General features: G+C 44.9%; 1 protein-coding gene across 1 annotated transcript in view; it reads right to left on the reverse strand.

Annotated features, from left to right (window-relative positions):
- Positions 1-7,568: 7,568 nt before the first annotated feature.
- Positions 7,569-23,936, reverse strand: part of LOC126271913 (proton-coupled folate transporter-like) — a 59,910-nt gene continuing 43,542 nt past the window's right edge. The window contains exon 11 of the mRNA XM_049974308.1: positions 7,569-8,415. Within this exon, the coding sequence (XP_049830265.1) occupies positions 8,328-8,415 (88 nt within the window). The 3' untranslated portion in view covers positions 7,569-8,327. The remainder of the gene's footprint in view (positions 8,416-23,936) is intronic.

Below are 23,936 nucleotides of genomic sequence, written 5' to 3' on the forward strand. Positions count from 1 at the left end.
ACGACACCTATGCTCACTGAACAGTACCCATGTTTGTGTTTATGTTAGTGTTAAGCTATAATAAGTACTAATCTCTGTGAATTTCATTTGTTACATGTTTATCTTGCCCATGTTGCGACAACTATGAAACCCAGAAAGGACATTATCAAATAGATACTGGTATAAAAGAGGGAGGAAGTGGAGAGCATAAGCAACTATAAGGGAGAATGTCTCCCTCTTACTATTCCAGATACCCTTGCAGCCATACAGCCTGGATCGATACACTAAAATATACGACGTTCTTGTAAGACTTTCTTGTTTTCAGCAAAAATGTAACTACAAAATCATAGAAGAGACTTGTGAAATGTAATGTTATTGTCAACGAGCGATTGAAGATTTTTTTGTACGTACGAACAATGACACTGGGAATCGTAGTAAACTATAAATTTGATCTAAAACACGATGTAATGTAATACCCATGTATTTGATCTAAAAGACGGTGTAATGAAATATCCATGTATTTGATGCAAAAGATGATGTAAACTCCATGTATTTAATGTAAAGGACGATGCAGTAATTTTTGTGTCTAGTATGTAAGTATTTTGTGTGCCCTAGTGCGTACTTTTTGTTTTCCTTGCTAAGTACCAGTACCAGCCCTAGAACTATATCAACTAAGTGATGTAGCGAACTTCATTAAAGAAATGAACAATGCCATTTAAAAACATGTGTTGGGGAGTGAAGAACTACCAGTGTGTAAAGTAGTTGGGCTCATTGTCAGGAATTTGACATTTCTTCTGACAATTCGCCCAAGAAGGCAATGTAAAGGGATTATATAATTTTTTATGAATATATAGACACTACTCCAACTACCAGAGATTAATGCGTAAAGCATTTGCTGAACAAAAGAAGCTTTACGTTCTTCTTTTATTAGTTTTAGAATAAGTTACCTTTCGCTGTTATCCTGTCCTAGTATTAAGACGTGTTGTGCCATTTCGTACTGATAAAATTGAGCTAAATAATTAAAGTGATTTTGAAGCAGAGCGATTTCGTCTTCTGTGATACCATGGGTCCCAGCTCCTCTAATTCTGGAAAATTATTCCCATTATTTTAATTTTATGCAGAGAATTTAGACGGAGGTGACGATCTTCACGGCGACGCTGCTCAACAGCAGAGGTACGTGAATGTGTTCATCTTTTTCCTTTCGTGGCCACTACCATCAATTTCAGCATATTTGCCGGGACTTTCAGAACCTGCAGTCTTTCTTTTCATTTAATTTCGAAGTCTACACATTTACGCTCTAAGATGAATAAATGCATTTAACTGAAATTGTTTTTACCCAGGCCACGGTGGATGATTGCACTCAAAAATGTACGTGCCTCTATCCCGTTCGTATGTTCACATACATTTGAGTGTGTAGAAGCGTAACTATATTTAAGACTCATTTCCTACACAGTATTAATGCAATTTTTTTAACCACTCATTCGCGAATGTATGTGCCCTCTTATTTAATGTAGTCAGTCGGCCGTATTCTTCAATAACATTATTTGTAATAGTCAATGGCTTAGCTTCCACAATTGATCTTTGCCTAGGTCACAACAGTGCTTCACGCGAAATATTTATTACGCGACATCCACAATAACTTTTATTTCAAAATTTCAGTGAACGACTGAATAAAGATTTTTCTAATAACAACAATAGCAAAACACATTACTATAAGAGGACGTGTTGCACATGGAATGGAATTTTGAACAGAATTCGTGCCCGCATCTCGTAGTCGTGCGGTAGCGTTCTCGCTTCCCACGCCCGGGTTCCCAGGTTTAATTCCAGGCGGGGTCAGGGATTTTCTCTGCCTCGTGATGGCTGGGTGTTGTGTGATGTCCTTAGGTTAGTTACGTTTAAGTAGTTCTAAGTTCTAGGGGACTGATGAGCATAGATGTTAAGTCCTATAGTGTTCAGAGCCATTTGATCCATTTTGATGAACAGAATTCGAAGATTTATCTAACTTATTTTAGTCATACATTTCGGGAACATACACTCCAGGAAATTGAAATAAGAACACCGTGAATTCATTGTCCCAGGAAGGGGAAACTTCGTTGACACATTCCTGGGGTCAGATACATCACATGATCACACTGACAGAACCACAGGCACATAGACACAGGCAACAGAGCATGCACAATGTCGGCACTAGTACAGTGTATATCCACCTTTCACAGCAATGCAGGCTGCTATTCTCCCATGGAGACGATCGTAGAGTTGCTGGATGTAGTCCTGTGGAACGGCTTGCCATGCCATTTCCACCTGGCTCCTCAGTTGGACCAGCGTTCGTGCTGGACGTGCAACCCGCGTGAGACGACGCTTCATCCAGTCCCAAACATGCTCAATGGGGGACAGATCCGGAGATCTTGCTGGCCAGGGTAGTTGACTTACACCTTCTAGAGTACGTTGGGTGGCACGGGATACATGCGGACGTGCATTGTCCTGTTGGCACAGCAACTTCCCTTGCCGGTCTAGTAATGGTAGAACGATGGGTTCGATGACGGTTTGGATGTACCGTGCACTATTCAGTGTCCCCTCGACGATCACCAGAGGTTTACGGCCAGTGTAGGAGATCGCTCCCCACACCATGATGCCGGGTGTTGGCCCTGTGTGCCTCGGTCGTATGCAGTCCAGATTGTGGCGCTCACCTGCACGGCGCCAAACACGCATACGACCATCATTGGCACCAAGGCAGAAGCGACTCTCATCGCTGAAGACGACACGTCTCCATTCGTCCCTCCATTCACGCCTGTCGCGACACCACTGGAGGCGGCCTGCACGATGTTGGGGCGTGAGCGGAAGATGGCCTAACGGTGTGCGGGACCGTAGCCCAGCTTCATGGAGACGGTTGCGAATGGTCCTCGCCGATACCCCAGGAGCAACAGTGTCCCTAATTTGCTGGGAAGTGGCGGTGCGGTGCCCTACGGCACTGCGTAGGATCCTACAGTCTTGGCGTGCATCCGTGCGTCGCTGCGGTCCGGTCCCAGGTCGACGGGCACGTGCACCTTCCGCCGACCACTGGCGACAACATCGATGTACTGTGGAGACCTCACGCCCCACGTGTTGAGCAATTCGGCGGTACGTCCACCCGGCCTCCCGCATGCCCACTATACGCCCTCGCTCAAAGTCCGTCAACTGCACATACGATTCACGTCCACGCTGTCGCGGCATGCTACCAGTGTTAAAGACTGCGATGAAGCTCCGTATGCCACGGCAAACTGGCTGACACTGACAGCGGCGGTGGACAAATGCTGCGCAGCTAGCGCCATTCGACGGCCAACACCGCGGTTCCTGGTGTGTCCGCTGTGCCGTGCGTGTGATCATTGCTTGTACAGCCCTCTCGCAGTGTCCGGAGCAAGTATGGTAGGTCTGACACACCGGTGTCAATGTGTTCTTTTTTCCATTTCCAGGAGTGTATTTTTTGAAGGTAAGAGACCTCATATTCAACGTCACCATCTACTGTCTTCAACACTTCGCCAACGAAAAATACAACATTCGCAAATTTTAGCGAAGTATAGTCGCCAATCACAACATCCTATTTCAAATTAAAAAGCTATTGTGATGAATTATCCTCCGATTGATCAGATGCGTCTACATTTCGCATATTATCTTCCAAGGTGTTTGAAGGGATCACATATCTACCTGAACCAGTAGTTGGATTATGGGCACAGTCAGAATTAATGCCGGCCGGAGTGGCCGAGCGGTTCTAGGCGCTACAGTCTGGAACCGCGCGACCGCTACGGTCGCAGGTTCGAATCATGCCTCGGGCATGGATGTGTGTGATCTCCTTAGGTTAAGTTAGGTTTAAGTAGTTCTAAGTTCTAGGGGACTCATGGCCTCAGGAGGTAAGTCCCATAGTGCTCAGAGCCATTTGAACCATTTTCAGAATTAAGAGAGTGGTCCGAAACCACAAATATAACGCAATCTAACTCATCTAAAATGTTGACATTAGGCAGTTAAAATCGATATTTTCTAAACCTATAAGACACATTTGCTGGTATCACTACTTTAATAAAATTTTCATCAACACTTCTCGCAACTTGCTAATTGTCATAGGTCTGAAATTTGCAGCAACCATGAGTCTATACTGACTTGCTGTTTGCCATATACACGTGCTTCAGTAAGTACTTAAGACACTATAAAAAGTAATTAAGAATCATAGCCTGTATAACTACCAAATCTAACACCTATGTTAAGGTATAGCTAAAAATAGCAAATTCCTAAAAGCCTCTCCTATAAAAACCACGAATTTCTTTCGGTGAGTTATGTGTTTTGCCGGTGCTATTGTTATTAGTGTATAAAGTGTAACGGACTGCATCGGAGGCTTTCTCACTTTTTTGCTATCAAGCCTGTTCCGAATGTAGGTCCTACAATTTTTCGATGTTTATCTGCATTTTGTAGATACTGTGAAAGCAGGCACACACGGCTGCCTCTGCGTGAGGGCTGGAAGGCCTCTGCTCGTGCTTCGTGTAAGAATCTGCATGGCGTTCGTGACTTACAAGCAATCTCCTTACTGCCCAGAAAACATTTTTATTGAAGCAGACTGGCTCTTTCCGCGGTTTTTTTCTTTCACACGCCTCCCTGTGCGGATTCTTGTCGCTTGTTTCTACGTTCCGTCTGAGACGTAACAGTCCATTAAAACGCATTTAAAACTCGTATTTTTTTATCCAATTTGAAATAAAAAGGAATCACTGATGTAAACAGAAGACAGTGCTATAGATAAACCAATACTTACAAAATTGACACCGTAAAACTGTTTACTGGATTGTAGTTGTATTGAGGTGTATAGATCATGTAACTGGTACGAATATTTAGGATTAACGTAATTAGGTGAAATCTGGAACAAATGATCGATCACATTGGTTAGAGTCAGTTCCTTGAAACTGAGATGGATTTCTGTTGACACAGTATCTAAATTAAGTCTGTGGTATTTATACAAAAGGCGGCCTGAGTGGCCGAGCGGTTCTCGGCCCTGCAGTCTGGAACCGCACGACGACTACGGTCTCAGGTTCAAATCCTGCCTCGGGCATGGATGTGTGTGATGTTCTTAGGTTACTTGGGTTTAAGCAGCTCTAAGTTATAGGGGACTGATGACCACAGCACTCAAGTCCCATAGTGCTCAGAGCCATTTGAACCATTTAAACAAAAAACCAACTGTGAGAATCAAATTTAATTAGAAAATTAAAATGTAATTAGTGAAAATGTTATAACTGGCGTGTAAACATAGCTAGTGTTTTAAGAGTTTTGTCAATAATAAATAAAAGACCTATTTTTCCAAATTCAGTAGGAGACTTGGAAACATATACATTGATAGGTACGTTTTCTGAACAATGTATCTTTTACATTTTATAAAAATAGTAAAAGCATTGTTAATATTTCATATTTGAGTATTCACACACTCCTAAAATGTTAAATACTTAAAAATCGATAAATGTATTTGATCTATGAGAGCCAGTGCAACTGTTGGAATATGTCATTAATTTTAAGGCAACAGTTTTAATCGTAATGGTATTAAAAAACCCTTTATAACAATACCGAGGATTGTTCTGATTTACATATAAAGGAGCAGCCATGTTGGAATGAGAGAACAGTGTCTTAGAAGATATTTTACAAGAAGCATGTAATTACTTAAGTGAGATGCACGTCGGTGTTGTAAGCATGTCAGTATAATTATGACGTGATTTAGAAAAAAGGTTCTGAAACATAATGTTTGTATTGATAATTCAAGGTGTAAAAATCATGTTACAGTCGACAACATGAGCTTGTGGCAGCAGCAGGTATAAAGAAAATGGATAAGTACACCATATAAAATTATAAGCTTTGTTAATAATGGATAATTTGTATTCAAACATTATGAATCACCTCGAAGGGAACGATCTATTGATACGTAATCAGCATGGTTTCAGAAAACATCGCTCTTGTGCAACGCAGCTAGCTCTTTATTCGCACGAAGTAATGGCCGCTATCGACAGGGGATCTCAAGTTGATTCCGTATTTCTAGATTTCCGGAAAGATTTTTACACCGTTCCTCACAAGCGACTTCTAATCAAGCTGCGGGCCTATGGGTTATCGTCTCAGTTGTGCTACTGGATTGGTGATTTCCTGTCAGGAAGGTCGCAGTTCGTAGTAATAATGGCAAATAATCGAGTAAAACTGAAGTATATCAGGTGTTCCCCAGGGAAGCATCCTGGGACCTCTGCTGTTCCTGATCTATATAAATGACCTGGGTGACAATCTGAGTAGTTCTCTTAGGTTGTTCGCAGATGATGCTGTAATTTACCGTCTAGTAAGGTCATACGAAGACCAGTATCAGTTGCAAAGTGATTTAGAAAAGATAGCTGTATGGTGTTGCAGGTGGCAGTTGACGCTAAATAACGAAAAGTGTGAGGTGATCCACATGAGTTCCAAAAGAAATCCGTTGGAATTCGATTAGTCGATAAATAGTACAATTCTCAAGGCTGTCAATTCAACTAAGTACCTGGGTGTTAAAATTACGAACAACTTCAGTTGGAAAGACCACATAGATAATATTGTGGGGAAGGCGAGCCAAAGGTTGCGTTTCATTGGCAGGACACTCAGAAAATGCAAGAAGTCCACTGAAGAGAGAGCTTACACTACACTCTGATAGAATATTGCTGCGCGGTGTGGGATCCTTAGCAGGTGGGATTGACGGAGGACATCGAAAGGGTACAAAAAAGGGCAGCTCGTTTTGTATTATCACGTAATAGGGGAGAGAGTGTGGCAGATATGATACGCGAATTGGGATGGAAGTCATTACAGCAAAGTCGTTTTTCGTCGCGGGGAGATCTTTCTACGAAATTTCAGTCACCAACTTTCTCTTCCAAATGCGAAAATATTTTGTTGAGCCCAACCTACATAGGTAGGAATGATCATCAAAATAAAATAAGAGAAATTAGAGCTCGAACAGAAAGGTTTAGGTGTTCGTTTTTCCCGCGCGCTGTTAGGGAGTGTAATGGTAGAGAGATAGTATGATTGTGGTACGATGAACCGTCTGCCAAGCACTTAAATGTGAATTGCACAGTAGTCATGAAGATGTAGATGTAGATGTAATAATTTCACATGTCCCAGTGTCTGCTGGTGTCAACGGCAAGTTTCTCACTTTTTTTTTAGGGCTGTCATAAACAGCTGGTGGGAGCTAGAAGATTCACAAATCCACGTATGCGTTTTTGAGGCTTTTGTGTGTGTGTGTGTGTGTGTGTGTGTGAATTTTCTTAGTCCCCACAGCCGCCCCTCAGTTATCAGCACGTTTCGAATTGCTCGCCAGGCTCTTGGCACAGTGTCCTTTCTTGAGCTGGGCTACGCCATCTTCTATGCTATCTCCCCCGTTATTGCAGAATGTGTTTCCAGCGCTCGCTGTATGGGGTCCGTCTCTCCCCTCGTGCTGGACCGTTGACGCTGTGAGTAATCAGCGGAAGTATCACAATATGTTTACTATTCAACACAGTCGTGTCCTTTACATTGCTGTAAATAATTTTGTCCTAATTATAATAATATCAGAGGAATAGGAAGTCTCTGTGAGAAGTGTAGTAATTTTTTGAAATAACGTAGCTTTAATAAGTCTTTTTCAGTATAAAAAGAATATTTTATAACGACGATCATATACAGTCATATGCAAATTATGTGCAACTGCTTTATGTGTAATTTAAAACAGGCTAAGGCTAAAATGCTGTTTTTTCCAAAAAACTTCGCAGAAGATAATTCCAAAAGTCTTTTTTAAGCTTCCGTTAAAGATGATTTTATAAAATAAGTCCAGCACAACAGTATTTTAGGAAACATGTATAAAATGCTTATTTGCTTTCCTGGTACATGTAATTACGGTTGCTAATACATGCCATTAGAGGAAACTCATGTATTATATTTTATTTTTACGTTCATAAAAAACACCAAATAATTTCACATATGTGTCTAAGATGTTGGCTCGGATTGTAAAGAACTCGTTCTTTTGGAAAATTGTATCTAAATATTTATACAACAATACGTACACATAAAAAAGGAGAATTGTTATAAAAAGCTATAAGGCATGCAGCATGTCTGGAGAGCCACGCCGTCCTTTTGCGGGCAGTGATGTATGAACACAGGGCAGGGGCGGCGCACCCTGTGGTCCTCTCATGGGGCACCCTGCCGTGCCCGCGGCCCTGCCAAGCACCGGCGTCCCCTGTCCCCTCTGGCGGCCCTCTGCGGGTGAAGAACGCCTCGACCACGGTCAGAGGCTCGCGCAGCGCCGCGGTGCTGAGATTCGTGGAGCGGCCGTCACACGGCCACAGCCACGGCGGGCCATCCGGCCACACTCACTCGGGGGCCGACGTCTTGCTGTCAGTGTGGTCCAGCTGCCTCTGCTGCTCTCTCTTCGCTCCTCGGTTTAGGAAGATTGCGAATCTGCAACAACGTAGCCAGTTCAAAACACGTGCTCTCAATTGTCCTAGATCTACAATATATCGGCAAAATACACTACTGGCCATTAAAACTGCTACACCAAGAAGAAATGCAGATGATAAACGGCTATTCACTGGGCAAATATATTATACTAGAACTGACATGTGATTACATTTTCGCGCAATTTGGGTGCATAGATCCTGAGAAATCAGTACTCAGAACAACCACCTCTGGCCGTAATAACGGCCTTGATACGCCTGGGCACTGAGTCAAGCAGAGTATGGATGGCGTGTACAGGTACAGCTGCCCATGCAGCTTCAACACGATGCCACAGTTCATCAAGAGTAGTGACTGGTGTATTGTGACGAGCCAGTAGCTCGGCCACCATTGACCAGACGTTTTCAATTGGTGGGAGATCTGGAGAATGTGCTGGCCAGGGCAGCAGTCGAACATTTCCTGTATCCAGAAAGGTCAGTACAGGACCTACAACATGCGGTCGTGCATTATCCTGCTGAAATGTAGGGTTTCGCAGAGATCGAATGAGGGGTACATCCAACGGTCGTAACACACGTGAAATGTAGCTTCCACTGTTCAAAGTGTCGTCAATGCGAACAAAAGGTGACCGAGACGTGTAACCAATCACACCGGGTGATACGCTAGTATGGCGATGACGAATATACGCTTCCAATGTGCGTTCACCGCGATGGCACCAAACACGAATGCGACCATCATGATGTTGTAAACAGAACCTGGATTCATCCGAAAAAATGACGTTTTTCATTCGTGTACCCAGGTTCGTCGTTGAGTACACCATCGCAGGCGCTCCTGTCTGTGATGCAGCGTCAAGGATAATCGCAGCCATGGGCTCCGAGCTGATAGTCCATGCTGCTGCAAACGTCTTCGAACTGTTGGTGCAGATGGTTGTTGTCTTGCAAACGTCCCCATCTATTGACTCAGTGATCGAGACGTGGCTGCACGATACGTTACAGCCATGCGGATAAGATGCCTGTCATCTCGACTGCTAGTGATACGAGGCCGTTGAGATCCAGCACGACGTTCCGTATTACCCTCCTGAACCCACCGATTCCATATTCTGCTAACAGTCATTGGATCTCGACTAACGCGAGCAGCAATGTCGCGATACGATAAACCGCCCTCGCTATAGGCTACAATCCGACCTTTATCAAAATCGGAAACGTGATGGTACGCATTTCTCCTCCTTACACGAGGCATCACAACAACGTTTCACCAGGCAACGCCGGTCAGCTGCTGTTTGTGTATGAGAAATCGGTAGGAAACTTTCCTCATGTCAGCACGTTGTAGGTGTCGCCACCGGCGCCAACCTTGTGTGAATGCTCTGAAAAGCTAATCATTTGCATACCACAGCATCTTCTTCCTGCCGGTTAAATTTTGCGTCTGTAGCACGTCATCTTCGTGGTGTAGGAATTTTAATGGCCAGTAGTGTATATGAGCTGCGCGGGGTAACCGCGTGGTCTAGGGAGTCTAATCACGGTCCGTGAGGATCGCCACGTCGGAGGTTCGAGTCCTCCCTAGGGCATGAGTGTGTGTGTTGTCTATAGCGTAAGTTAGTTTAAGTTAGATTAAGTAGTGTGTAGGCTTAGGGACCGATGACCTCAGCAGTTTGGTCCCGTATGACCGTACCACAAATTTCCGAAATATATGGAAATACCAAAAAGACAACACGTTACAATACCTATTACGGTTTAGGAAACCTGTTGGTATTCAAAACGGATTACCGTCGTCCCGGAGTGGATAAATGATTTTTAAGGGTAGCTCATACTATTCTTCCTGCAAAATCACGGCAAGGTATGGTGACGATCGGAGAGGAGGATAGTGATGGTGCACCCTTCTCTTCAAAGTAGACAAAGAACTATCAATAATATTGTGATCTGGTATCTGTAATGACCAGGGGAAATGCGACAGTCCATCCTCGTGCTCACAAAACCGATCCTAGATGATACAATCATTGTGAACAAAGGGCCCTTTTGTCTTGGATTACTACGTCACCATCGGGGCACAGGCATTGTATCATAGGATGGACATTACCTGCCAGAATGGTCGCATAATCCAAGGCAGTAATGTGACCTTGCAGACTAACCATGGGGCCCACGGAGTACTACGAATGGCTGCCAAAATCATTTCCGAACCCAAGATCGTCACCGAGCCCAAACTCATCACCAAAACCTCGTCATGTTTCACTCTTGGGACGTCAACTCGGCCACAGTTTGGAAACAGTGCGAAACAACACTCACCAGACCAAATGATTTTCAGACATTGCTCCACAATCTAGCTTTTATGGCTTTGGCACAACGTTTTCCTGACACAGGCACTTGCATAACTGGTGACTGGTTTTGGAATTCGAACTCCCTCTGCAGTTCTTTGCTTATGGCACTCCCTTCGCGTTCTATGGGTACTGACAGGGTTGGCGAGTGCGACATTCAGTTCTGCAGCGACTTTTCCAGCAGTAGTCCTCTTATTTTTCGTGTCAGTTCTCTTCAACCAGGCCCGGATAGAGGGTGGGCCAAATCGGGGTGTTTGCCCTAGGCGGTAATTTCAAGGGGGCCAAATTAACATTACTTAAGAATAAAACCTTGTTTTACGAAGCGCCTATCATCCAGCGCACGTTGATCTATCTATTATTCAAATGATCCCTGTTGTTTTTTGAACATTTTTGAACACATTCAAAGGTATTTTTCGAACGAATCATAAGTTGAGTTTCGAATGCGTGCATAGTGTACGTGATGTTCGTGCCAGGGAAATCCCCGTCGCACCAAGAAATAAAAAAAATTCCCGCAGACAAAAGAGGACGGGGCTATACGAACGGAGCCGAATAATCCCGAACGGATGAATAACAATTGCTGTTTCCTTATGAGGTTGGTTGACTGGGTGTGCGAATGATAAGCACTGTTACAATCACTAGCGAAATCCATAGATTCAGACTAACAGAGTGGAAATAAACGACAACAGGAATAACAGCTAGGAAAGATTACGTATTATCTAACCGGAAATAAACACGAGATAACTAAACCGGTGATTCTGGAAGGGATAGTGAAGTTAACCAGAGAATAAGTTTTGACACTGGCAGAATAGTTAGACAATTCGTGATGGCAAGATTGTTTGTTAGAACGAAGAAAGAGAAGAAACACTGACATCACACAAATTATTCCAAATTTATGGTAAAATTTCGCTCCACTACTTTTCGATCTCATGCTTGAGAAACTGGAGCATATGAATGAAATGGGAGGGCGGTGAGATTATCAAGTTTTTGCACCGGTTCGGAAACATCGTAAATCCGTGGCTGTCTTCAATGACCGTCTGTCACGATCACTCAGCACGCACTGTCATCCGTGTTGTGACCTAGTGGATGATGTTTCTTCGCTTTTCCTGTATGTGGTATAAATCTTCGATACGGTGTCTCTTGGAACACCAAACACTTCACCTCCCTTGCTTACGGAAGCGTGCACCATTCGAGCACCAGCAATCTGCCCACATTCGAATTCACTTAGACCCGATATAATGCACTCATAATTACAGAAAACACTGTTCTTATCACCATTGACACTTGCAACATGTTGAAAGCATTGTACAGGTGCCGATCGTAATCAAATACAACAGCGCTGCCTGCACGTTTGTCTAGAATGTGCCTTTACGTTCAAGCACTCAGTTCTCTTGGTGTTTTTGCCCAACCCGTGTACATCTACTTCTACATGTATACTCTTCAAAAGCGTGTGAAGGGGATGACAGAGGGTACTTTCCATTGTACCACTATTAGGGCTTCTCCTAGTTCCGGTCGGGCACCTTTGTACTCATCTGTCGCACTTACGTGGTTGTTCACGTTAGGAAGGAAGGCATACGATTAAAGTATCATTAGGACATCATTAAACACTGAACACAAGTACAGAAAGCAGAAAGACGGGAAATGAATTCGGTCGCACCTCTTCAAAGCAATCTTCTGACATTTGCGTTAAACGGTTTAGGAAAACCAGGCAAAATCTACATCTGAATGGCTGCACGGGTTTGAGTCCCCTCCCGATGTCACTGCTGTTAACTAGCAAGGGCGTCACATCACAAGGTGTTCTGACGTCAGGAGAACTCTTCGTATACCTCTCACCCGCTGGAAAAGAATAGTCCTGATGATCGTATAAGTAATTGCTCGTGTTCAATAATACGTCACAGTTTGGCTGAATTGATATATTGACCGCCTCTTAAGGCCATTACTTGTAGCTCCTAAAGTGGAATGCTAGGTAAGCAGCTGCAACACTGCGCGAAAGAAATTGTTACGCCAGCCGAAAACCAGAATTTATATTTTTTATAAATCTATACTGCTACGAATCTTAATGATGGATGCACTTTGGACAAAAAAACGTTTGTCTCCAGCATCACATAAATTAAGGAGATGTGATACTGACCTTGGAAGACCTTTCATTGTGTTGCTTCAAAGAAAAGCAATAGAAATAACGAAGAAGAGAAGAAGAAAGAAGGCAAAAGCGAGTGTGTGAGTGCTTGCGTGCGCGCGCGCGCGTGTGTGTGTGTGTGTGTGTGTGTGTGTGTGTGTGTGTGTGTGTGTGTGTGTGTGTGAGAGAGAGAGAGAGAGAGAGAGAGAGAGAGAGAGAGAGAGAGAGAGAGAGAGATAGAGAGAAAGAGAGAGAGAGAGAGAGAGAGAGAGAGAGAGAGAGAGAGATGGGAAGAAGACGCATGTGCTTTGGGTGAACGGTATGGTTTACAATCGGAGATTGTGCAGTAAATAAATCCTATTTTTCTATTTTTATAGTACTTATACCAACGGCCTTACGGCAGTGATTACAACAGTTCACGTTAGATCACGCAGTCAGTTTGGATTAGTACTTGGATGGGTGACCATCCGATTTAAGCGCTGTTGGCAAGCAACGTGCACTCAGCCCCTGTGGGGCAAACTAAGGAGCTATTTGACTGAGAAGTAGCGGCTCCGGTCTCGTAAAAAGACATACGGCCGTGTCTATAGTCAAATAAGAAACCATTTGTGTGCAACTCATTCCACGCAAGGAGTGGCGCAACTCAATATCGTCGTGTAAACAAGGCTTAAGGCTCCAATTCAGTCAGTGTCATATACAACGTGGGCAGTCCTGTGCAGTTTGGACTGCCGACTAGCAGGTTTCCGCACGCAAGTACTGGTTCACGTGCCAGAACTGTAAAGTTTTGTAAGCAGAAAAATGGTTCAAATGACTCTGAGCACTATGGGACTTAACTTCTGAGGTCATCAGTCCCCTAGAACTTAAAACTACTTAAACCTAACTAACCTATGGACATCACACACATCCATGCCCGAGGCAGGATTCGAACCTGCGACCGTAGCGGTCGCGCGGTTACAGACTGTAGCGCCTAGAACCGCTCGGCCACTGCGGCCGGCTGTATGCAGAATCATTGATTGGAGATGTGATAGTGCAGCTTACACCTACTAGGGTGGTTACATCTAATGCTTTGGCCAAACCCAGTACTAGTGTTTGGGACGTGGTTCACATCACCAAATCCTTCGAGACTGTTTTGGGAGCTCAACATGTTTTTGCAAATGAAATTCAAGTTTCCCTAGTATTTAATAGTCCTCGGAGGTGGCAGTCACCAGGTAATTCCGACTCATCATCTTCTAATTCGGTCTCTAAGTATCGCTCGAGTTCACGGGTGTACGGATCCTCGACGTCTCGTAAGAGATTTAAGAATGTCATTTTTTGTAACGGTAATCAGGAGGGATAAACGCCCTCCATATTCGGGGAATTCCGACGCATATTACGCAACTCTCCTGTTACAAATCAATCACGCAAAGCACATGCATGTTTTCTCATCTCTCTCTCTCTCTCTCTCTCTCTCTCTCTCTCTCTCTCTCTCTCTTTCTCTTTCTCTCTGCCTAAATAGGTACAACCGCTTACCATTTGGGGTTGCGAATGCACCTGTCATTTTCCGAAAGTCTTTAGAGCAACTGATTCAAGGTTTCCGGACTGTATTAATTATTTGCACGATATTATTGTTATGGGATCTATGAAAACGTCTAATTTCTTTTTAACTGTCTCCAGGAAAATAGTCTACGCTTGGAATGAAAAGTGTACTTTCCTTGCCCCCTCTGTCAAATACCAGGAGCATATCCGTAATAACAATGATATCTAACCCACGCGCGACGACGTCGATGTGATAGTAGAAATGTTAGCCACTAACAGTTGCAGTTATTTCTGGGTAAATCACATACTGTACTATGTTTATTCCGCAAGTGAAGCAGATTGCGCATCTTCTCAGTGTACTGCGCAAGAAGGGTGTCAAATTTGTTTTCCAATATTAATGCAAATGGCTCTAAGCACTATGGGACTTAACTTCTGATGGCATCAGGCCCCTAGAACTTAGACCTACTTAAGTCTAACCAACCTAAGAACATCACACACATCCATGGCCGAGGTAGGATTCGAACCTGCGACCGTAGCAGCAGCGCGGGTCCGGACTGAAGCGCATAGAACCGCTCGGCCACTGCGGCCGGCTCAAATTTGTGTGATCGGCCGCCTATCAACAAGCTTTTCAGAATCGTACGGACGATTTCTAAGAAGTTAAGGTGTTTGATGCCATATACACCGGGATTGTTGCTGACACTTGCGATCGACGCATCCCAGCGGGGCATTGCGATAGTTTTGTCCTACAAGTTGTCCGATGATTCTGAGCACCAAACTGCCTTGACCTCTAAAACGTTAAATGCTGTGCAGCTCAACGATCCACAAAAAGAGAAGGAGGTTTTATCGATCATTTATGGGGTCAAGAAATTTCATGTGTTTTTGTATGGCTGTAAATTCCACTTGTTGACTGATTACAAACCTTTGATTTCGTCATACATCTGTCTGTTTTCCTTAGTTGCTCTAAATTCGTGTACGTATGTACCGTCTATGCAACTAAATGAAGGCAGTTTGCTTGTTGTCATACGCGTTTCGCTTCATTTATTTGGGAAACATCAGCAGTGGCCTAAAATACATGTTTCTTTTTGTACATACGCCAAACGTGTTATGTGATAAATATAATATGCTGATATATTACATGTTGTCGTGTTTTCCTCTTGCTTTTTAGGTTAGAAGCAACTTTTGTAACACAAGTTCCGTATTGTGAATGTATTATTCGGTGTTAAACAATTTCCAGCGCTATTAACAGATGTGTATGTTGCTGGAGATGTATATGTTGGTCTTCATACTCCAGCTGGTCGATTTATGGCGTTGTTTCATACACATTTGTCACATCGCATGTTTCACTTTCACTTCCATTTGCTAATCAACATATGTGTGTTTTTGGTGTTTAGTGTTGCCAACTGTTATTGTGTGTTTGTCTTTTGTTTCTGTCGTGTTTGACGTTTTTCATTTGTTGTGTGTTTGTGTTTATGTGTGTGTGTTTTTGCACGCTCGCGCGCACGTGTGTGTGTATTCTGCTGTTTTTTTTAGTGAGTTTTTGTGTGCTTTGCTGTGTGCAAATGAATTATTATAATTATTTCTTTTAATAAATATGAGTTTATGTGTGTGTGTGTGTGTGCGATTTGCTGTATGCAAATGCAGTTTAAAAAAAAGTATGAGTTTGTGTGCGTGTGCGTGTGTGATTTGCTGTGTGCATTGTATTTATTTAAAATAAATATGAGTTTATGTTTCTTTGTGTGTATAGGCGCGGGGGGGGGGGGGGGAGGAGAGAAATACAGAGAGAGAGAGAGAGAGAGAGAGAGAGAGAGAGAGAGAGAGGAGGGGAAGGAGATTCATTAATTATTTATCCTGGCTACGTTTCGGTTTGTTATTGTTTTGGTGGCTAGCATGATCAGGGAGTTATTGTTTATTTGGATTTGGTCATTGAGTACCTTCTTTTCCACTGCAATGGCTCTTTTACGTGAAAGTTTTCTTGCAACGTCAGGAGCTTTTTGTTGTGATTATTCACTCTGGTAACTGTCATGTCACATTGCATGTTGGATCATTCATGTCCATGTTTTATCAAGTGTTCGGCGAAGGTAGAATGAGTGTTTTCATATTTCCAACTATACCTGCTCTTGGTATTTATGTGGTTTTTCTGTTCTTTATAAATGTGGTTGGAGTGTGTTTCTTGTTGTGTAATCCCTGTTTCATTAGTATATTTGCTATCTTGTGTGTTGCTTTCTGTTTGTACGTAAGAGTGTACCATTTTTTCTTTTATTCATGTCATGAGTGCTATTGTTGTCTGTTTCCATATGTGCTGTAGTGTCTGTGGGGTTCTATGCTCTCTGCTTGTTTTGATTTTTCTTTAGTTGTGTTTTAATTTTTTGATTGAGTTTTTGTACTATATGGGTGCTATAACCATTGTTAGTGTCTATGAGCTGTATTGTTCGCATTTCCTTGTTCAGGAATCGTTCTATACACCTAGATAAGAAGGCATTGCGTCTGCAGCACTGGGTGTTGCTCTTAAGCGAACGCCTCTGTATAATTCGCTTTCGCCCCATCACCCGACACACCAAAGTAGACGCCTTGTCCCGCCTCCCTCTTGGCCCTGACACGGAATTCGATTACCAGGAAACTGTTTGGTTTGTCCTGAATCAACACTTACAAACAACCGTAGACGAAATCCCACTAACGCCGCTTGAGGCAGCCTCTAGGTCGTCAGTAACCCAGTGCTGACGAGCGTTTTGTCAGTGGCTCTGAAAGGCTAGCCAGAGCACTTTCCCGCCAAGCTAACCTAGATTTTCACAATTATTCCGTGCTGCATTAATGGCTCCGTGTCGTCCACGGCGTCTTAATACTGGCCAGTCCCTGCCCTGACCCTAGATACTCCAGCTCTTTCAAACATCACACTGGGTGATGACACAAATGAAGGAGTGAGGCAGGAGCGACGGTTACTGATTTGTCATCAGTAATGACGCTGAACGTGCGTCCTGCTCCTGCCATGCTGGCTCCCCCTCAATCACACGTCACTAGCACAATGTTTTTGACCGTCGCCTTCCCTAACATCCATGTTACAAAGTCCATGTCGATACTGCTGGACCATTTCAAAGAGCTATGTTGCTTCTGGTAGTGAAGGCTCTAACAAAACTCTGGCTGATTGCACACATGCCATCCACAACCACCCCTGTCCTCAGCAAAAATTTTCACCTCCTAGGAGGCACCTTGTATCTTAGCGTTGGTGATGGGATCTAGTTTATGTAGGCACTGTTCCAGATTTTCTGCTGCCGCCACCGCACTGACTATCTGACCTCCGTCCCCTTTCAGTCTGCCTCCAATGCGGAAACTGAGTGAATGATCTGCTCACTCAAGTCTCAGAGGTGGAACGGCATGTAGACGTTGTGGACCAAGAACGCCTTGCACAGCTTCCTTCCGATGTACAGCTCCAGCCTGTCAACAGGGTCAGTCTAGAAAAATCCTGTACAGGTGCTGCATCTCACCCTGTTACACTTTTGCCATTCTTTGTACAGCCCCTGTTACACATGCGGCGCCTGTGTCTAGGCGTGTACATTCGGCTGGTGTCTGAGATTGTCCGGGGTTGTCATGGGCCACAGAGACATCAACTGTTTAACACTGTGGCTTTGTGTATCGACCTGACCTGCTCTGGCTGTGATCGCAGTTTTAACCGGCGCCCCCACAATCGTTTCCACCTCTGACCACCAAACCAACAACAGAATACCTATCAGCTGGATCTCTCGTCTTCTCCCCGCGTCTCCTTCACCTCGGTAGGACCTTCGCCTCTGGACACTCCCGCACTAACAGGTGGGTGAGGGGAATACGGTTTGGGAATCTTTGGAGACAGAATCACTCCCCATACCAGTTTTCCCTCATTACAGTGGAATCAGAGCAGTCTACGACCGTGGTCATTCTGCCACATCCATTGCCCCCCAATCCTCGAACAGGCCTTATCAGGCACAGCCATGACGGATAGATCTGCTAGCGGAGCGTTCTGCCGCCACACTTGCCCCTCGCTGCCGACGCCGGCATAGAGATAGAGCAGTACGATTTCGCCCCTAGGTTCCGATTTTTGAGGGGAGGGATTTAATATGTGCCCCTTCAAGCAATATAGATGATGATTCGGAGTGAAGAGCGCCACCAGAGGTATGGAATGCATCAAGCAAGCCACCATAGCTCAGTCTTGAAAAGTACGCCGTATGAGTTCCTTCGAATCTCACCTTGCTACTATTTCGAAACTGTCCTGGCTCTGGGCTTGTATAATCTGGGTTATCGTTGCAGGAATTACTTCTGTGTTCTGCTCATGACGAATTCAGCTCGTATTTAAAACACTAGTTTGTTGCATTCTTGACATCGGATAGGATGTAAATGAAACTTCCTGGCATATTAAAACTGTGTGCCGGACCGAGAATCGAACTCGGGACCTTTGCCTTTCGCGGGCAAGTGCTCTACCAACTTTTTTTTATATAACTTTTTATTATCAGATTGACTTGGTATATTTCACGAGAATTCAGACAACCATAGTTAAATCATCATTTAATATTAGCTGCAAAAAGAAAATCAACAAATTAGTTGAAACACAAATAAAACATTTCTTCTGAAGGGGAAGACCAACCCGTTATCCCACCCGTATGAATTTTGGGTGTATATATATACATGCAAAAAAAAAATTACGAAAAAATACAACAAGGGAGGGGACTCAAGCTCAGGGAAGAAACAGGAATCACAGGGGAACTTAACCAACACCTTGACGGTTAAACACAAGAAAAAGCATATTCGCAAAAAGCGTTCGGTATTGTGGTAACCGCTGCCATTTCCAATGCGCAGTTGACAAATAATGGTGAAAAACGGGTGGATCTGGGTCATTACCGCCTTCAATGACGTAGTGGACATAGTAACCCAAGAGCCAGACAATCGTGTTCGTTTTCGTCTGAGGAAAATAAGAGATGTCCGGATGTAAGAAGATGTCGTCTGGGAATGCGGTTTCAGGCCCTCTAGTAAGAAAAGCTAATTTACGGCGGACCCAGAGCCAATGATCCCGTCCGCAAGCAACTAGCCTGTGAAGTAAGGTGTCAGTTTGATGACATTTCTCACACTGATCAGTCGGACGAAGGCCAATACGAAAAAGACGATCACCAGTAGGTATCAGACGGTAAATGACCTTATACCACGTTGAAACAATCTCCATCGGCAAAATGGGAAGACTAAGATGAGACCAGACCGTTTTCCATGACGTTGACGGGGAAGCAAGTTCAACAGAAGAAGGGAAACATGCTGTACCCCAACGGATTTGTAGCATGTTGGTAGTAATATGCGTCATAGAAAGTATATCAGCACCCAGAATACCGACAAGTACAAAGTATTCACGAATGTGCCGCAATTTAGGATTAATCCGTCCAACATCAACAGGAGGGGTCAGACTGGCCGGCCGGAGGCGGGAAAGTAAACGAGAGGTGACCGAATGCGGAGCCCGCGTACAGGTTAAAACATTGCGGCGGGCAAATAAGATGGACGTCTTCACTTTGATATCTGAAAGACCCAATCCTCCAAGCTTCCGAGGCCTGGCCACAACTTCATACCGGACACGGAAGACATGGCGGCGCCACAGAAAGCGACTAGACAGCTGTTTCAGCCTGCGGGCCATCATCGCGGGAAGCGGGAAGACCTGCGCAACGTAGTATATTTTACTGAAGACATAGGTCTCTAAAACCCGTGCCTTGTGAAGGAGGCTAAGGGAACGGCGGTCATGTTCAAGGATCGCCCCGTGAACACGACTCGTAACCTCACGCCAATTTAGTGCCGCCATTTTGATCGGATTACGATCCACTATGATCCCCAAGGTCTTATGGCGATCGACAACCGTCGCCCAAGGAATGACGACATGATCAAACCCTCTCAACGGCAGGAACGTGCATTTGCGATCATTAATGCGAGCACCAGCAAGACCACAAAATGAATCCAAGGTATCCTTAAGCCGCGGTATGTCCTCGACATGTCGTACTAAAACCATGACGTCATCGGCGTATGCACGGACTGCAAAGATTTCCAGCAATATATTCCAGCCACGTAATTGCATGGTGCGATGGCGAAGTAAGGGCTCTAAGGATAGAAGAAAAAGTGACATGGATAAGGGGCTTCCCTGGGGTAACCCCCGTCTGATCGATATCCGGGGGGTAGGGTGACCGTTCACAATCACCGAGACACTGATACCGGTAAAAAGATTAGTTAAGACTTGTCGAGCATCATTATTAAAGCCGACAGCGGTGAGCACTCTCGATAAAAAATCATGGCTGGCGCGATCGAACGCTTTTTGGAAATCAAGAAAAAGCAAAGCCCCTGGGATATTAGCGGCAGCCGCCACCGAGATTACATCGCGACATTCGAGAACGGAAGTCAGTATCGTGCGTCCAGGCACACAGCTTTGGTGGGCGGCAATAATGGTATCGAGCAGCTTAGAGAGACGGATATTAATTGCTCGAGCGACAAGTTTATAATCAAAGTTAATGAGAGTAATAGGACGGAGGGAATCAATCGCAGGTCGACCTGTGGATTTCGGGAGGAGGACCATTCTGCCTTCCTGAAAAGGAGCAGGAAGTGAGACTCCCCGCATCACTTCATTTACCATTGACGTTAAGGTGTCACCAATGAGCGGCCAAAATTGAACATAGAACTCCTTAGGAATACCATCTAATCCAGGCGACTTGCGGGACTGCGATCCTGCAACAACATCATATATGTCATCCTTCTGAAAGGGACGCAGAAAGGCGTCGTTTAATTGAGGAGTGACGACGCGAGGCAGCAAGGAGGTAAAGTCGTCAAGAGAGGTTTCCGCCGGGACATGAGTATCGTACAGATCAGTAAAATAGGTGTAAACGAAGTCAGAAATGTCACGGTGAGAGGTGAACAAGCGGCCGTCAGCGGTTGTGATGGAGGCAAGGCACCCACGTTTACGGCGCGACCGTAAACGGACTAGATGCTAGAGTGACGTCAGTTCCTCTTGTAGAAGGGAACGCGGTTGAGACCTCGTCCGCAGGCCCTCCATTTGAATGCGTTTGAGGTGCAGCAATTTGGCTTTGATGCGCTGTATATCCGTAACCCGTAGGGGAGCATGCGTAGCACTATCGTACAGTTGACGTAAGACAGAATAGTAAAATTCTTGCGTTCGTCGATCTTCTGCCACCTTCGCAGCCCCAAAACGCATGAGAGCCCTACGGATGTGTGGTTTTGCATACAGTGTCCACCATGCCACGATAGACGGGTACCGGTCCATAGTACGAGAACAACGAGTCCAAATGTCCTCCAGGACGATACCAAGGGAGGTATCTTGCAAATACGCGATATTGAGCATCCAAGGAGGACGAAAAAATTTTACCGGTTGTCGCTCGTAATTAAACGTAACGGCTACAGCGCAATGATCAGTAAAACAGGCTGGTATCACATCAACAGCCAGAAGTTGCCCACACAAGGAATCGGAAAGGTAAAAGCGATCGAGCCGACTGCTAGACGTGGGAGTAAAGTAGGTATGTCGCACAAGTGTAGGATAGCGAGAAACCCACACGTCATGCAGGTGCAAGGAGCGCACAAGGTCGTCGAGTTCTTTACTGAAATTAAAATTAGGAGACTGATCTACCGGCCGTAGAACATAATTGAAGTCCCCACCTAAAATTATCTTTGTCGGGGATTTACGAAGCAGGTAAATGACTTCTTCTTTATAGAAACTCGAACGTGCGGTAGTACAACTCGAACCAGAAGGGGCATAAAGAAGGAGTAAACTGAGATCATAAAACGTGCACCCGATCCCCCTTCCACTGTCGAGTACTTCGAAATTCATCAACGGAATGCCTTCTCTATAAAACAAGTCAGTGCCCGTAGAAAGTTCGGAAGCGACATTAAAAAACGTCGAGAACCCAGGAATGGAAAACTGATCGAATAGGACTTCCTGTAAAAAAAACAACATCTGCCCCAGACTGATAGATAAACTGTCGCAAAGCGGCGAGCCGAAGCTCAGAACATATTCTGTTAATATTCAGAGTAAGAAATGTATATGCTTGCATGGAACTTCAACCCAGAAAGAAGAACAAAGATCGGTAGAGAGCCGTCAGCTGACGGAGCAACATACAAGTAATCATACCAGAAACAAGCGCTGAACCACAGAGAGAAAAACTACGAAACAGAACCCTCATCTTCCCACTGCTTTTTCTTCGGCCGTGACGCGGCTCTCTGTGGCTGTTTACGGATTCGGCTGCGGCTCCGCGGTGCCGACGCTGCAGCGTTCGGCTGCGTGGGAGCATCATGTAGACATTCCGTGTCAGATTGCGGGAGAGAGGCCTCTACATCCCACTCGTCCGCAGACATGGGTTCACTGTGGGACAGTTGGTGAATAACAACGGGATCCACCGGCTCTGGAGAATCAATCAGTTGTTTGATGGGAGGAGGCTGTGACCCAGAGGGGGCGACAGAAATTCCAGAAGGGGGATGCGAAACAGAGTCAATAGGAGAAGTGTCAGAGAGAACCGGAGAAGACACGTGGCAACCAGAAGCAGGTTCTGTCACGGGCGTCTCCGAAGAGGCTGCCGCGGCAGCAGGAACAACGTCAGATAAGGTGTCAGGGAGCTTCTGCAAAGGCGTGATAGCACCTGTGGCGTCCTCATCCACGATTTCCGACTGAGAAAGAGAGTCCTTTACCGGAGGCACATCGGAAGGGCGAGCCAATAAGGAAGATTCATCAGCCGCATCATCCTGTGTTCGCCGACGCTTGTTGTGAGAAATCAGCGCGGGCACACCGGAATTAAGGGCAGCAACATCCCTACTCAAGGACAACGGGGGAAAATCACGGCCGTTGTCGGGCAACGGATCACTGCGTCCCTCAGTAACAGTGAGCGATTCAGTCCGAGATCCTTGCGGGAGAAGATCAGCCAAAGTCAATTTTTTACGCTGTTCGTATGTAGGTTTTAATACCACCACACGCCGCGGACAATTAGTACGGAAATGACCAGTTTCATTACAATAATAACATGTTCCTTCCTGGCCACTGTACGTGATATGGACCCTATAACCACATACCTGTAGGTGAGAAGGAATAGGTTTTTTGACCACCATTTCCACCGACCGAATACCACTATATACCTGTAAGCGGTGCTGAGCAGACCAGCGTTCCTTTCGAATATGGCGTACGTCCCCATAAGGAAGCAAAACGGACTTCAGAAAACAGTCGTCAACCTCGGGCGGAAGGTTAAATACCCGAACATTCGTATATATCACTTCTGCATTTGCCAAGAGAACCATACTAGTGGAACCATCACGGTGCGTAAAGGGTACCTGAGAACCATGACGAGAAAGTAGCCCATCAACCTGGAGCGGGTCAAGAAACTTAACAAAAAACACATACAATTCGCTGTCGAAATATGCGGTATGCACCTGATCAGTAGTGACCTTAACTGTGTCGACTAACCAGTCATGTATCTCTAAAGAACCGGGCTGGACGTGACGCGTGGATTTGTCAAAGGTAAAACTGACTGTGCCTGTACGCGGAACTTTCGTGGGAACCATGGTGGACATCACGGCGAGAGACGACGCCGCGACAGGAAGGGCCGCACGAACACC

The sequence above is a fragment of the Schistocerca gregaria genome, chromosome 1, assembly GCF_023897955.1.
Source record: "Schistocerca gregaria isolate iqSchGreg1 chromosome 1, iqSchGreg1.2, whole genome shotgun sequence".
In the NCBI taxonomy this organism is placed as follows: Eukaryota; Metazoa; Arthropoda; class Insecta; order Orthoptera; family Acrididae; genus Schistocerca; species Schistocerca gregaria.